Here is a 17,562-nt window from a genome sequence, read left to right as displayed (position 1 = left end):
AAGAACTACACAAAACATCTGACCTCTGTAATTGCAAACAGATGTTTCTGTATCAAATATTAACTTCAGTTTTTTTATTGTATCAAATACTTATTTCATGCAATAAAATGCAAATTAATTATGTAAAAATAATACAATGTGATTTTCTGGATTTTTTTTCAAGATTCTGTCTCTCACAGTTGAAGTGTACCTATGATAAAATATACATAACTCTCAATTCTTTATAGGTGGAAAAATTAGCAAAATCGGCAGAGCATCAAATGCTTATTTTCCTCACTGTAAGTGTATTTAGCAAGCAGATATAGACACACGATTAAAATGATAACTCTTTTGGAAAAAAATAACACTTATCAGCACACATATAAAACTCTACTTTTTGTTCTAATTTTCAAATCCCAAAGAGAAAAAACATCCAAAAAAGATTGAAAAAATAAAATTACACAAAGGACATATCCTAATAGAGATGGGCAATGAATAGTTGGAAATAATTGTTATGAATATCAATTTTGTAAGCAATTCTTAGTGAAGCAATAAGTAGTTTTCTTTTAGCAAGCAGTATAAGCAAAGCAATCACCTCCATAGCGATATCTAGAGCGAGCATAAGCAGCATCCTCATCATCTTCTAGTGGTGAATATCCCGATCCTAAAATAAAAAAATAAATATTGAAAATAAAAAAGCCAAGCACAAATTATATTAGGGATTCAGCAAGCAATATTTATAGTCTAAGCATCTATGTCCAGGGTTTATTAGCATTGGTGTAAGTGCAATTATAGTAAAGCAATAAGGTAATTCTACAGTTTATTTAATCCCTTAGTTACAGAGCCAATTTGTACCTTAATGACCAGGCCAAATTTTACAATTCTGACCACTGTTTCTTAATGAGGTAATAAATCTAGAACACTTCAATGGATTCCATTGATTCTGAGATTGTTTTTTCGGGACATATTGCATGTCATGATAGTGGTAACATTTCTTTGATATCACTTGCATTTATTTGTGAAAGTAATGAAAACTTGGCAATTTTTTTTTATTTTTATGCTCTTAGGTCAGAGAGCTACTGTATTTTTGGACTATAAGACGTACTGGACCATAAGACGCACCCCAAATTTTCAGAAGGAAAATTGGGAAAAAGAAATAATGTGTCAAGGGAATCCAAGGGAAGGGATTGGCACAGATGGAGGAGCGGTCACAGGGGTTGTTCGGTGGTCCAGGCTGGTGTGGTGGCCTCTGGGAAATCCCATCCCAGGCTGGTGCAGTGGCGGTGCTCTGTGTTGTGGCGGTACTCTGCGGTGGTGGTGCTCTGTGTTATGGCGGTGCTCTATGTGGTGGTGGTGCTCTGAGGGGTGGCTGGGCTCTGTGGGGTGACTGGGCTCTGTGGGGTGGCTGGGCTCTGTGAGGTGGCTGGGCTCTGTAGGGTGGCGGGGCGGCAGTGCTCTGTGGGGTGGCAGCATTCTGTGGTGGTGTGGTGGTGATGGGCTCTGTGGTGTTGGCGGGGCTCCACTCTGCCAGCATTTTGTCAAAGGCCGGAAGCCCCTGCAGCTCCATTGCTGCAATGCGGTGCCTCCGAGAAAATGGCCGCCGGGGCAGTGCATGCTCAGATTCTGATCTCAACAGCAAGATCTTATCCCGAGATCTCGGGAGTTGAGATCTTAAGACGAGATCTCGTTGTCGAGATCTGAATTTGAGCATGCGCCGCCCCCCGGCAGCCATTTTACTGGAGACCACCGCATCGCAGCAACGGAGCTTCCAGGCTTTGACGAAATGCCGGCGGGGCCCCACCACCACCACAGAGCCACGCCACCACCACACCACAGAGCAACGCCACCGCCGCACCACAGCCGCACCAGCCTGGGACAGGAGGCTGCATCAGGACCGCCGCCACCACAGGATTTGTAAGTATATTCCTACCATGAGACGCACCCCCATTTCACCCAAACAAAATTTGGGGAAAAAGTGCGTCTTATAGTCTGGAAAATACAGTATGTCACATAAAATGGTTAATAAATAACATTTCCGACATGTCTACTTTTCATCTGCACAATATTATTTTGTTAGGAAGTTAGAAAGGTTAAAAGTTAACCAGCGATTTCTCATTTGTCCACCAAAATTTTCAAAACCATTTTTTTAGGTATCACATCACATTTGAAGTGACTTTGAGGGATCTATATGACAGAAAGGACCCAAAAGTGACACTATTCTAAAAACTGCTCCCCTGAATGTGTTCAAAACCACATTCAAGAATATAAAATAAAAAATTGATAATGCTTTAATTGTGACGATACGTGAAATATACACATTTTGTTATCATGTCTTTTATACTGTTATCATGTCTTTTATACTGTGTGGTAAACATTGGAAAAACAAAACCTAAACAATGAATAGAAAAAAATTGCAGAATTGCTGTTATTTTTTGCATCCACTCTAGCCAAAATTATCAAATCTAATAAATTGTCTGTTCCATAAAATAGCACCATTAAAACACAACCCATGGCACAAAAACTAAGCCCTCATATTGCTACATTGATAGAAAAATAAAAATGTTATAGATTATGGAATATTACGATGAAAAAATTAAAGAAGAATGCCAGGTCCTTAAAGCGGATCTTTCATTTGATTTCACAATAAAAACTTCATACATGAATAAATAAATCTCTTAGACCTGACAAGGCTGGTGTACTTACCATGTCGGAATGGCTCTATAATCGTCAAAATAAAAGGAGAATTTTATGAGTGCAATTCATGAGAATAAAATTAAAAAGTGTTTAAAATAAAAGGCTAATCTGTGTCTTTGCGCCACTGTATAAAGACTACACAAACCACAGAATTACAGTGTCTATAGAGTTTCAAAAGGAAGCAAGAGGTTAGAGATTACAGATTACATTGGGAGGATCGTAATTTAGACACGTACAACAATAGAACTGGGCTATTTGAAGATACGTCCTGGGAGCTGCCATCATCTCAGTTTGGAAACACTCAGGGCGTGACCAGTTTTTGGTTTATATGCCATTTCTTACACCACATGCTGAAAATAGACCTGAGTACGTTCCTTGTAGTAGAGTAAATTAGTATTTACATATTTAAATTGTTTCATCCAAATTTCACATCAAAATATAGGAACATTGACAGCAGAAAAAATATATTCTTAAAGGAAGTTTGGACATTTCCTCACAATTAAGATACAAAGATACAGGAAACTCTGAAAACCTTCTATTATAGCAATCACAAAAATGTTGGTTCTAACCCTGCGTTACTCCTCACGCAGTCAGGATTGAGTAGAGAAGGGTTTTGTCAGATTGAATAGAGCGTTCATGTGCCAACATTCAAACCCAATTGCACTGAGGAGGAACAGGGGATTCCTAATTCCTTTGACTCCATAGATTAAATCAGAAAAATAAATATGTGTATTTCGATTTGTACATATTGTTCAATTTCTCAGTGTTTTATTCTGGTTTATGGCCTGTTTGCACTAGCAGATTTCTGCCCATAACAGGCACTAAACAACTATATACAAGCTGATTAAAAGCCCAATCATCCAGGCAGATAGTGATTCAATGGTATTAGTGATCATTCTGTCCCCATACAACAGAGGTGGGGAATCTTTTTTCTGCCAAGGGTCATGTGGATATTTATACCATCCATCGAGGGCCGTACAAACTGTGCCCACAAAGTACATCCTGACTCTTGACGTAATCTTTCATTGCATGCCCTTCAGTGTTCAGTAGTGAACACTACATGTGTGTGCTAACAGAGCAAGAAGAAATTAATGAGCTGGTGGCAATCAAAATACACCTCCCTGCCCAAGAATGTGGTCCCTGAGAATCTGCCCGGGGCTGGATAAAAAGTCATCAAGGGCCGTAAATGGCCAGGGGGCCTGAGGTTCCCCACCCCTGCCATACAATATGCATGGTGTTGGCTGCTAAAATTCAAGGTAAAAGTGATGCTTCATCTGTTTTTCAGGCTCCATTCCAGCTCCACCTCCACCCCTTGAACCTTCCACAGTCCCACCGCCGACTCTTGGAAAAACTCCACTTCTGCACCACATCATCATCAATCACATATTAACAGTTCCCATCAAACACCAGATTATGTACATAGCCATCAGCTTTTGTTTTGGCCAAAGATTTTTTTAAGCCGCCACCACAACAAAGACACTTTTGGTTGGGCCCTACTGTACTCTAACCTATTAAACATTTCTTAACATACCCAATACTCTTTTTAGGTATATTTTTATTTATTTTTCTTTAAGGGAATTTGTCACATAGATTTTTAAAAATGAACAATAGCACTACATACAATGGACAAATATCGTCACACCATGGTCAAACCACATATTACCATCACATAGTGACCGAATAATACCACATACAAGGAACAATTACACCACACCATGACCAGTTCACATACTACCACCATATAGTGACCGAATAATGCCACATACAAGGAACAAATACTGTCATAATATCAAATATCATGGATAATACATAAAATGTATTCAATTTATCTTCAGTGGAACTCACTTCACAACAACTGTCAACTTTATCTTATAAATTCAATTTTGTGGCAAATCATAATTTTGTCCTTTTTTCAACACTTATGGATATCTACAAATTTATATGCAACCTCACTATCAAAAGACATTTTTGGACATAGCAAGATTCCCCCTCTGTCCATGTTTCTATTGATATTGTCAATGAATTTTTCACTTATAATTTTCGTGAACAGTCCATTCTTTGTTTACAGAAATTAGGGTCATCCATCTGTGATTCCTGTGACCCAGAGTGGATTTCAATACTTCCTGTCCATATTTTTATCCGGTGCAGTCTAGAGCAGACTGCATGGATAGCTTACTGGAGAGAATTCAGAAGGAATTAAAAACTCTTCATGCCACTATTCAATCTGAGAATAAATGCATGAATCTTTCCCATTCTCAAAATCAGTACAACAAGTAAGAAACATGAAAAACATCACAATAAAAATGTCAGACAAAGGTGGGTGGGAGTGGTTTTGGATACTATGGTATATAAATACCAAATTTTGAAGTTATTAAAAGATACATCCATGTATATCAACTTATCCTGTAACCCCACCCACTTATTTCACTTGGAGTTCAATATCTTAATTGATGAAGTTTTTTTCTTGGGTGTTCTAAATAATAAACAGAAGGATTACTTAATAGTTGAATTTCCCGTCATGCTAATCATGCACACGCTGCCCATGAGTCATGAAGCCACAAATCCTCCACCTATGAGACCCATAGTATCGGTAATCGGCTCTTTGACAGAACATTTGGGTGAATGGCTGGATTTCACACTCCAGCCTTAAGCTCAAAGAACTTCAGGTTTCCTAAAGGACTCATGTAACATCTTAAAATACTTTTCAGATAAGACGTGGTCTAGTGAGTTTTCATGGTTAAGTTGTGGCGTTGTGTCAATATACACATCTATACTTCATAATGTTGCCATAAAGGCTCTGGAATTTCATCTGTCAAGATATGGTAATTTTTCAATAGATCTCCAAAATTACATTAATCAAGTCACCCATTTTCTTATGACACAATTTTTTTTTCTGTTTTTGGCCATGTTTATTATTTACAGAAAAGGTGAGTGTCAATGGGAGCTAAATATTCCTTATCGTTGGCCAATTCAGTTCTACCCTATTGTGAACTAGGATTTCTTTTTTCTGTCTTCTGTCTCCAACCCTTTCTCCACTCACCCCCACTGGTATGGCAGATACACCGACAACCTGCCATACCAAAATTCATGGAGTACATTAATAATAATTTTAACCTTAAATTTACATCTTCTTTTCACTCCATTGAAATATAATTTTTAGATCTAAAATTGTTGGATGTGCTGGCAATTTAATATGTACTTAAACTTACATTAAGCCTATTACTGGTAAAAACTATTCTACATGCACGCAGTGGTCATCCCCCACATACGATTCGGTCTATACCGGTGTGGGAATTTAGTAGAATTAAGAGGAATTGACTTAATAAGGAAATAAAAGACTCTAGTGCTAGATTACATAAAAGGGGTTATCCATCCTGGACATTAAAGAGGGCATCCCACATAATTCGGAACAAAAACAGACAGGACCTTTTGGCAAAACAATACCAAAAATAGGGACAATAAAGTTCTTGCAATACAATATAGTTCCCAATTTACTCGTATTAAATCCATTGGTACAAAATTTTTGCCAATATTATATCAAGAACCTATACTGTCCTCTATTCGTGACACTGGTTGTGACATTGTGACCAAACACCAAACGAGTAACTAAACTACTCTTGGTAACATGGCTATCATGTAAGGGTTTTTACAGATGTGGCGGCAATAAACGTAGAACGTGCTCACATGCACTTGTAACAAAGAATTTCTTTAACCATCACAGTACTTACAAATATGAAATTACATTAACTGCAGTAGTCAGAATGTAATATACATTACAAATTGCTCGGCTTGTCAAAGAATGTATGTTGGTTCCACTGCGCGCAAATTGAAGGTTCTCAGAACACATCACAGATATGCTAATCAATAATGTTACTTACTGTAATATCTCTTATGAATCTCAACTTTTTATCATGGTTCTTAATAAGCAGACCACGTCTTTGCAAGTGTTTGTCTTTGAGAAAGTCAACAAATCAGAGAGGGGGCAACTACAGGAAACACTTACCAAGGAAGCATTCTGGATGTATAGCCTAGGTGCGTGTGATCCAGATGGTTTGAACATGCGCAAAGAAGTCATGTTCCATTATTAGCAGATGTTTATGCTTTCTTCCTTTTTTTATTTTTCATGTTTATTCAATTCATTAACATTATTCTTTTTTTCTTGCACCCCTTCATGACCGTGGGATTTTTCGTTTTTCCGTTTTCGTTTTTCACTCCCCTCCTTCCCAGAGCCATAACTTTTTTATTTTTCCGTCAATTTGGCCATGTGAGGGCTTATTTTTTGCGGGACGAGTTGTACTTTTGAATGACACCATTGGTTTTACCATGGCATGTACTAGAAAACGGGAAAAAAATTCCAAGTGCGGTGAAATTGCAAAAAAAGTGCAATCCCACACTGGTTTTTTGTTTGTTTTTTTTGCTAGGTTCACTAAATGCTAAAACTGACCTGCCATTATGATTCTCCAGGTCAGTACGAGTTCATAGACACCTAACATGACTAGGTTATTTTTCACCTAAGTGGTGAAAAAAAATTCCAAACTTTGCAAAAAAATAAATAAATAAAATTGCGCCATTTTCCGATACTCGTAGAGTCTCCATTTTTCATGACCTGGGGTTGGTTGGGGGCTTATTTTTTGCGTGCCGAGAAGGTGTTTTTAATGATACCAATTCGGTGCAGATGCGTTCTTTTGATCGCCCGTTATTGCATTTTAATGCAAATCGCGATGACCAACAAAACGTAATTCTGGCGTTTCGATTTTTTTTCTCGTTACGCCGTTTTGCGATCAGGTTAATGCTTTTTTTTATTGATAGATCGGGCGATTCTGAACGCGGCGATACCAAATATGTGTAGGTTTGATTATTTTTTTATTGATTTATTTTGATTGGGGCGAAAGGGGGGTGATTTAAACTTTTATATTTTTTTTATTTTTTTCACATTTTTTTTTACTTTTTTTTTTAACTTTTACCATGCTTCTATAGCCTCTATAGCTAGAAGCAGGCACAGCCCGATCGGCTCTGCTACATAACAGCGATCATCAGATCGCTGTTATGTAGCTAAAATGCAGGTGTGCTGTGAGCGCCGACCACAGGGTGGCGCTCACAGCCACCGGCGATCAGTAACCATAGAGGTCTCAAGGACCTCTATGGTTACAATATCCAAGCATCGCCGACCCCCGATCATGTGACGGGGGTCGGCGATGCGCTCATTTCCGGCCGCCCGGCCGGATGCGGTAGTTAAATGCCGCTGTCTGCATTTGACAGCGGCATTTAACTAGTTAATAGCGGCGGGTGATCGCGATTTCACCCGCCGCTATTGCGCGCACATGTCAGCTGTAAAAAACAGCTGACATGTCGCGACTTTGATGTGCGCTCACCGCCGGAGCGCACATCAAAGCAGGGGACCCGACATCGGACGGTATAGTACGTCCGATGTCGGGAAGGGGTTAAAATGATTAATCAGGATCGGCCATTTTTATTGCCACAATGTTATCTTTATGGGTGTACTTTTGATATTGCTTGTGCAGGAACTTCCCCCTACATCTTGGGAAGTCAAGGGCCGTCCTAATCACCTAAAATTAATTATATGACTGTATAGCGCTTGTTCATTTGTAACAGAGCTCTGCCTGAATCCCCCTAAAATAGGATTCACGCAAATCCCCGGCGGGGCCACAGACTGCAGTGACACAAGCAGAGGGCAAATTAATTTTTTTTTTTTTTTCTGAAATTGACGTAGCACATGTCTGCTGAGGGCTATTGAACGCAGGTGAATCCTCTGTGATCACTGAACAGTGCGGAGCGGATTCACAGCGTCCAATACAGTGTACAGGTATCAGTTATCTCGCATCTCCGCAAGATAAATTGACATACTGCAGTCTGGAAAGACGCGCCACGTGTCTGTCTCCACGGGTGAGCTGCATGAATCCGTGCATGCATAGTGGGCATGGGGTTTCTTGAAATCCCATCCACTGTGCTGTAACATCTGGACGCTGCACAAGTAAGAAGCTTCCAACCTGCAGCAATAACTGATCATCTGCACATACCCTCAGAGTCTTTCTGTTTTTTTTGTCTAAGGGCATGTTCACACGTTGCGGATTTTACCGCAGATCCGCACCATTTTTGATGCTGCGGATCTTCAGCAGTTTTTCATGCGGTATATCACATCAGACAGAGTTCAGACAGGTTCAGGTACAGGACAGGTACAGGATCAAGGATTTGGGCCTGGATATATCACCTCCAGGACAGGTGCCAGAACAGGACAAAACAGGAATCAAAGCAAGGACTTTGGTACCAAAACATAGACAGGAGAGGTGCAGGAACACAAACACACATAGCAAAGTTCAGGAGCTTTGTGAGTAGCTCAGGCCCCGTCCATGGGGCAGGGGAACTTTATATAGGAGCTGCCCCTCAGCAATTGGCTGGGGACAGCATTTCAAGTACACACACTAACCCTGATAAAAGCAGAGGAGGTGTGGCCGCGCACGCCCTTAGCACAAACAGAAACCATTACAGCACAATCAGTGCAGGAACTGTGGCTTAGGGCACCTGGCTGTGACTGCATGCACTGACACACGTGGAAAGTCATGCACCAGCTGCAAATGACCTCGCAACCCACGGACAGCTTCCACAGCGGCAACCAGGGACCGCACAAGCGGATGATCATGCAGCAGAGCAAAGACCTAACCACCCATGTACGGCTATGCAGCAAAGCAGAGAACTGAGAAGGCTCCATACAGGTAACAGCCAACAGTATCCCAGCTCAATTAGGGGGAAAGGAGCAAAGGGTTAAAGCAAAGACATGCCCAGATGTCACCGCTCTGCTGTCAGAATCCCAGAGTGCCTATCAGCCATATCCTCCTTCTTCTCCTCTCGCTTCCTCAGACTCAATGTGGACAAATCTGAACTCATCATCTTTCCTCCATCCCACAGATCTTCCTTACCTGACCTATCTATCGCAATCAATGACATAATGCTTTCCCCTGTACCGGAAGTCCGCTGCCTCGGAGTAACCTTCGACTCTGCCCTGTCCTTCAAACCGCACATCCAAGCTCTTTCCACCTCCTGTCGCCTCCAGCTCAAAAATATCTCCAGAATCCGTCCTTTCCTCAACCTTCAATCTACTAAAATTCTTGTGCATGCCCTCATCATCTCCCGCCTTGACTACTGCAACATCCTTTTCTGCGGCCTCCTTGCTAGCACCCTTGCACCTCTCCAGTCCATCCTTAACTCTGCTTCCCGACTAATCCATCTCTCTCCTCGCTACTCCTCCGCTTCCCCCCTCTGCAAATCTCTTCACTGGCTCCCATTCCCTCAGCGTATCCAGTTCAAATTAGTAATACTGACCTACAAGGCCATCCATAACCTGTCTCCTCCATATATCTCTGAACTAATCTCAATATATCTTTCCTCACTTAATCTCCGGTCCTCCCAAGACCTCCTTCTCTCCTCCACACTTATTCGCTCCTCATCCAATCGCCTACAAGACTTCTCCCAAATATCCTCCATCCTCTGGAATTCTCTGCCCCAACACGTCCGGTTATCCACCACATTGGGATCCTTCAGACAGAGCCTGAAAACACATCTCTTCAGGAAAGCCTACAGCCTGCACTGACCCCGCTGCCTCCTCATCACTACCGAAGCTACCGCCTCACCAACACCGGAGCTCCTGCAACCCCTAACCTACTGTCTCCTTCCCCATAATCCTGCAGAATGTAAGCCCGCAAGGGCAGGGTCCTCGCCCCTCTGTATCAGTCTGTCATTGTAAGTTTGTCTACTGTAAGTGATATCTGTAACTTGTATGTAACCCCATCTCATGTACAGCACCATGGAATCAATGGTGCTATATAAATAAATAATAATAATAATTGTCACGCCAAAAACCAGATACAGACAGAATGGCGTGACATACATTACATACAATACATACATATAGACATACAGTACATACAATATAGAGTACATACTCACCATCACCTTGATCCCCGAAGCCATTATCACCTGTAAAAAATATATAAAATAACAAACAATATACTCCCTGATCCGTAGATATCCAATTAAAACGTGTGTACCACGACGATCTCCCGTGGAGAGCAGCCATATCAGCTGATGCAACCTGTTATGATCCTGGTGGTTAGAACACATGAACTGACCTGATAAGTAAACCCAAAAATAAGGACAAGCTCTGGGAATGTGGGAACTTTACTGACCGCAATCCTGATCCTAACAACACACACTATAGGCAGCCATGGAGCGTTCCTAACTAGGCCTAGATGCCTCGTTCACAGCCTGAGAAACTAGCTACCCCTAGAGAGAAACAAAGCCTCACTTGCCTCAGAGAAATTTTCCCCAAAGTGTAGGCAGCCCCCCACAAATAATAACGGTGAGTTAAGGGGAAAACACAAACATAGAAATGAAAATAGGTTTTAGCAAATGAGGCCCGCTAATAACTAAATAGTCAGAAGATAGCAAGGAATCTGTGCGGTCAGTATAAAATACTACAAAAGTTATCCACGCAGAGAATACAAAAAGACCCCCACACCGACTCACGATGTGAGGGGCACAACTCCGCACCCCAGAGCTTCCAGCTAGCAATCAAATAGCATATAAGCAAGCTGGACTGAACTCATAACATACTGAGAAACATTTTCAAAAAGCAATGAGCAAAAATAGACTAGCATGAACTTAGCTTCTCCACGAGGAGACAGGTCACAAGGGAAGTCCCAGAGAGATCTGAACCAGTACTGAATACAACGACAGCAGGCAACAAGTAAAGGTCCAGATGGAGTTAAATAGGCAGCAAGCCTAGCAGGAAACGAGGCAGCTGGAGTCCAGCTACAGACCAGCCGTAACACTAAAAGCAACCAGAGGGAGCCCATGAACAGAACTCACAAAGTACCACTCATGACCACAGGAGGGAGCCCGAGAACGGAATTCACAACAGTACCCCCCCTTGAGGAGGGGTCACCGGACCCTCACCAAAGCCCCCAGGCCGATCAGGACGAGCCAAATGAAAGGCACGAACCAAATCGGCAGCATGGACATCAGAGGCCACAACCCAGGAATTATCCTCCTGACCATAGCCCTTCCATTTAACCAAGTACTGAAGCTTACGTCTCGAAATACGAGAATCCAAGATCTTCTCCACCACATACTCCAATTCTCCCTCGACCAACACCGGAGCAGGAGGATCAACAGAAGGAACCACAGGCACCACATACCTCCGCAACAATGACCTATGGAACACATTATGAATGGTAAAAGATGCTGGGAGGTCCAAACGAAATGACACAGGATTGAGGATTTCTGAAATCTTATAAGGACCGATGAAACGAGGTTTGAACTTAGGAGAGGAAACCTTCATAGGAACATAACGAGATGACAACCATACCAAATCCCCCACACGAAGTCGGGGACCCACACAGCGATGACGATTAGCAAAGCGCTGAGCCTTCTCCTGTGACAACGTCAAATTGTCCACTACGTGGTTCCAAATCTGCTGCAACCTATCCACCACAGAATCCACCCCAGGACAGTCAGAAGGTTCAACCTGACCTGAGGAAAAACGAGGATGAAAACCAGAATTACAAAAAAAAAGGCGAAACCAAAGTAGCGGAACTAGCCCGATTATTGAGGGCGAACTCAGCCAATGGCAAAAAAGTCACCCAATCATCCTGATCAGCAGAAACAAAACATCTCAGATAAGTTTCCAAGGTCTGATTAGTACGTTCGGTTTGGCCATTCGTCTAAAGGATGGAAGGCCGAAGAAAAAGACAAATCAATGCCCATCTTAGCACAAAAGGACCGCCAAAATCTGGACACAAACTGGGACCCTCTGTCAGACACAATGTTCTCCGGAATACCATGCAAACGGACCACATTCTGAAAAAACAGCAGAACCAAATCAGAGGAGGAGGGTAACTTAGGCAAGGGCACCAAATGGACCATTTTAGAAAAACGATCACAAACCACCCAGATGACAGACATCCTCTGAGAGACTGGAAGATCCGAAATAAAATCCATGGAAATATGCGTCCAAGACCTCTTCGGGACAGGCAAAGGCAAAAGCAATCCACTGGCACGAGAACAGCAAGGCTTGGCCCAAGCACAAATCCCACAGGACTGCACAAAGGAACGCACATCCCGTGACAAAGAAGGCCACCAAAAGGACCTAGCCACCAAATCCCTGGTACCAAAGATCCCAGGATGACCCGCTAACACCGAAGAATGAACCTCGGAAATAACTCTACTGGTCCATCTATCCGGGACAAACAGTCTCTCCGGTGGACAACGGTCAGGTCTATCGGCCTGAAATTCCTGCAGCACCTGCCGCAAATCAGGAGAGATGGCAGACAAGATCACCCCCTCTCTGAGGATACCAGCCAGTTCAGAAACTCCCGGAGAGTCAGGCACAAAACTCCTAGAAAGGGCATCAGCCTTCACATTCTTTGAGCCCGGAAGGTATGACACCACGAAATCAAAACGGGAGAAAAACAGCGACCATCGAGCTTGTCTAGGATTTAACCGCTTGGCAGACTCGAGATAAATCAAATTCTTGTGATCCGTCAAGACCACCACGAGATGCTTGGCTCCCTCAAGCCAATGTCGCCACTCCTCGAATGCCCACTTCATTGCCAACAATTCCCGATTACCAACATCATAATTCCGCTCGGCAGGCGAAAACTTTCTAGAAAAGAAAGCACATGGTCTCATCACCGAGCCATCAGAGCTTCTCTGTGACAAGACAGCCCCTGCTCCAATCTCAGAAGCATCAACCTCGACCTGAAAGGGAAGAGAGACATCAGGCTGACGCAAGACAGGAGCCAAAGAAAACCGACGTTTCAGCTCCTGAAAGGCCTCAACGGCCGCAGAAGACCAATTAGTCACATCAGCACCCTTTCTAGTCAAATCCGTCAAAGGTTTAACCACACTAGAAAAATTAGTGATGAAGCGACGGTAAAAATTAGCAAAGCCCAAGAACTTCTGAAGGCTCTTCACCGATGTAGGTTGAGTCCAGTCATAGATGGCCTGGACTTTAACTGGATCCATCTCGATAGTAGAAGGGGAAAAAATAAAGCCCAGAAAGGAAACCTTCTGGACTCCAAAGAGACATTTAGAGCCCTTCACAAACAAGGCATTGGCACGCAGGACCTGAAACACCATCCTGACCTGCTTCACATGAGACTCCCAATCATCAGAAAAGACCAAAATATCATCCAGGTACACAATCATGAATCTATCCAGATACTCTCGGAAGATGTCGTGCATGAAGGACTGAAACACGGAAGAGGCATTAGAAAGCCCAAAAGGCATCACCAAGTACTCAAAATGACCTTCAGGCGTATTAAATGCTGTCTTCCATTCATCGCCCTGCTTTATACGTACAAGATTATAAGCTCCACGAAGATCTATCTTGGTGAACCAACTAGCCCCCCTAATCCGAGCAAACAGATCGGACAGCAGAGGCAAAGGGTACTGAAATTTGACCGTGATTTTATTTAGAAGGCGATAATCTATACAGGGTCTCAGAGAACCATCCTTCTTGGCCACAAAAAAGAACCCTGCACCCAAAGGTGACGAGGACGGACGAATATGCCCTTTCTCCAAAGACTCCTTTATATAGCTCCGCATAGCGGTATGTTCTGGTACAGATAAATTAAAAAGTCGACCCTTAGGGAACTTACAACCAGGAATCAAATTTATGGCACAATCACAATCCCTATGAGGAGGTAGGGCACTGGATTTGGGCTCATCAAATACATCCTGGTAATCTGACAAAAATTCAGGGACTTCAGACGGAGTAGAAGAAGCAATTGACACCAAAGGAACATCGCCATGTACCCCTTGACAACCCCAACTTGACACAGACATTGCTTTCCAATCCAGGACTGGATTATGAACCTGCAGCCATGGCAGACCCAACACGACAACATCATGCAAATTATGTAACACCAGAAAGCGAATAACCTCCTGATGTGCAGGAGTCATGCACATGGTCACTTGAGTCCAGTACTGAGGCTTATTCTTGGCCAATGGTGTAGCATCAATTCCCTTCAGTGGAATAGGGAATTGCAATGGCTCCAAGATAAAACCACAGCGCCTGGCAAATGACAAATCCATCAAATTCAGGGCAGCGCCTGAATCCACAAAAGCCATAACAGAGTAGGATGACAGAGAGCAAATCAAAGTAACAGACAAAATGAATTTAGGCTGTACAGTACCAATGGTGACAGACTTAGCGAACCTCTTTGTGCGCTTAGAACAATCAGAGATAACATGAGTGGAGTCACCACAGTAAAAGCACAACCCATTCTGACGTCTGTGATTTTGCTGTTCAATTCTGGTCAGAATCCTGTCACATTGCATAGACTCAGGCCTCTGTTCAGAAAACACCGCCAGATGGTGCACAGGTTTGCGCTCCCGCAAACGCTGATCAATCTGAATGGCCAAAGACATTGACTCATTCAGACCCGCAGGCGTGGGGAACCCCACCATAACATCCTTAAGGGCTTCAGAAAGACCCTTTCTGAAAATAGCTGCCAGGGCACACTCATTCCATTGAGTGAGCACAGACCACTTCCTAAACTTCTGACAGTAAACCTCTGCTTCATCCTGACCCTGAGAGAGAGCCAGCAAAATCTTTTCTGCCTGGTCTACTAGATTAGGTTCCTCATAAAGCAATCCAAGCGCCAGAAAAAACGCATCCACATTTAGCAATGCAGGATCTCCTGGCGCCAGGGAGAATGCCCAATCTTGAGGGTCACCAAGTAACAAAGAAATAATAATTTTAACTTGCTGAGCAGGGTCACCAGAGGAATGAGGTCTCAGAGAAAGAAACAATTTGCAATTATTTTTGAAATTCAAAAACCTAGATCTATCTCCAGAGAACAGCTCAGGAATTGGTATTTTAGGTTCTGACATAGGACTGCGAACTACATAATCCTGAATGCTTTGTATCCTTGTAGCGAGCTGATCCACACAAGAGGACAGACCTTGAAAGTCCATATCTGCAGCTGAGTCCTGAACCACCCAGAGATTAAGGGGAGGAGAGAGGCTAAACACACTGCAGAGGAAAAAAAAACCTCAGAGCTTCTCTTATCCCTCTTTTGCGATGCATTAACACTTTACTGGCCTGCTGTACTGTTATGATCCTGGTGGTTAGAACACATGAAGTGACCTGATAAGTAAACCCAAAAATAAGGACAAGCTCTGGGAATGTGGGAACTTTACTGACCGCAATCCTGATCCTAACAACACACACTATAGGCAGCCGTGGAGCGTTCCTAACTAGGCCTAGACGCCTCGTTCACAGCCTGAGAAACTAGCTACCCCTAGAGAGAAACAAAACCTCACTTGCCTCAGAGAAATTTTCCCCAAAGTGTAGGTAGCCCCCCACAAATAATAACGGTGAGTTAAGGGGAAAACACAAACATAGAAATGAAAATAGGTTTTAGCAAATGAGGCCCGCTAATAACTAAATAGTCAGAAGATAGCAAGGAATCTGTGCGGTCAGTATAAAATACTACAAAAGTTACCCACGCAGAGAATACAAAAAGACCCCCACACCGACTCACGATGTGAGGGGCGCAACTCCGCACCCCAGAGCTTCCAGCTAGCAATCAAATAGCATATAAGCAAGCTGGACTGAACTCATAACATACTGAGAAACATTTTCAAAAAGCAATGAGCAAAAATAGACTAGCATGAACTTAGCTTCTCCACGAGGAGACAGGTCACAAGGGAAGTCCCAGAGAGATCTGAACCAGTACTGAATACAACGACAGCAGGCAACAAGTAAAGGTCCAGATGGAGTTAAATAGGCAGCAAGCCTAGCAGGAAACGAGGCAGCTGGAGTCCAGCTACAGACCAGCCGTAACACTAAAAGCCACCAGAGGGAGCCCATGAACAGAACTCACAAAGTACCACTCATGACCACAGGAGGGAGCCCAAGAACGGAATTCACAACAGCGACCGCTCTCCAGGGGCTCCAGGAATACAATGACGGAAGGTATCCTTCCGCAATGTATTCCTCCGCCAATGTAAAAAATATTCCCTAGTCTCACTTGTGGCACTGCTGTGTGGGAAAATTCCCACACAGCTTTGCCATAAAGGGAGACCCTGAACTAAGGTAACCTCAGTGATGCACTGCAGGAGCCATTGTCTCCTGTCAGTGTGTCACTGAAGGTCTATAGAGCAGTGACATCACCCGATGTCACTGTTCTATAGGGGAGATCGTCGTGGGACACTAGTTATTAATTGGACTGCGTCTGACAGGGAGTATACGGTTTATTTTATTTATTTTTTTTGCAGGCAATCGAGTATTGTAAGTATGGTGAAATTAAGAATATTAAAATACTTTTTTCTGGCTGTGTCTTTATTTTTTTAACCCTTTCACTACTATAGGATTAGTAATGGATAGGCGTCTTATTGACGCCTCTCCATTATTAACCGGGCTTAATATCACCTTACATTAGCTAGGTGACATTAACCCCTTATTACCCCATATCCCACTGCTACAGGGGAGTGGGAAGAGAGGGGCTTAGTACCGGAATTGGCGCATCATACAGATGCGCCATTTCTGGGGTGGCTGTGGGCTGGTATTTGTAGCCGGGGGGGCAAATATCCATGGCCCCTCTCTAGGCTATGAATAACAGCCCGCAGCTGTCTGCGTAGGCTTTCTGGCTATAAAATATACGGGGACCCCACGTCATTTTTTTGGGGGGGGGTCGCCCTATTTTAATAGCCAGTAAAGGCTACGCAGACAGCTGCAGGCTGATATTCATAGCCTGGGAGGGGCCATGGGTATTAACCCCTTCCCAGGCTAGAAATATTGCATGGGAGCCCACGCCTTTTTTTCCGTTTTTTTAAATTAAACGTTCATTAATAAACATAGGCCTT

At 43.0% G+C, this 17,562-nt stretch overlaps 1 protein-coding gene across 2 annotated transcripts in view; it reads right to left on the bottom strand.

The window, feature by feature from the left end:
• Positions 1-17,562, bottom strand: part of SRPX (sushi repeat containing protein X-linked) — a 149,119-nt gene that overhangs the window by 76,768 nt on the left and 54,789 nt on the right. The window contains exon 2 of one of the 2 annotated variants that reach the window (XM_077294776.1): positions 575-643. The exons of the other annotated variant lie outside the window; for it this stretch is intronic. Within the exon in view, the coding sequence (XP_077150891.1) occupies positions 575-643 (69 nt within the window). The remainder of the gene's footprint in view (positions 1-574; positions 644-17,562) is intronic. 2 annotated transcript variants of the gene reach the window in all.

Source organism: Ranitomeya variabilis, chromosome 3 (assembly GCF_051348905.1).
Source record: "Ranitomeya variabilis isolate aRanVar5 chromosome 3, aRanVar5.hap1, whole genome shotgun sequence".
Taxonomy (NCBI): domain Eukaryota; kingdom Metazoa; phylum Chordata; class Amphibia; order Anura; family Dendrobatidae; genus Ranitomeya; species Ranitomeya variabilis.
Note: the sequence above shows the minus strand (reverse complement) of the source record. Positions and strands in the feature narration are given on the sequence as shown.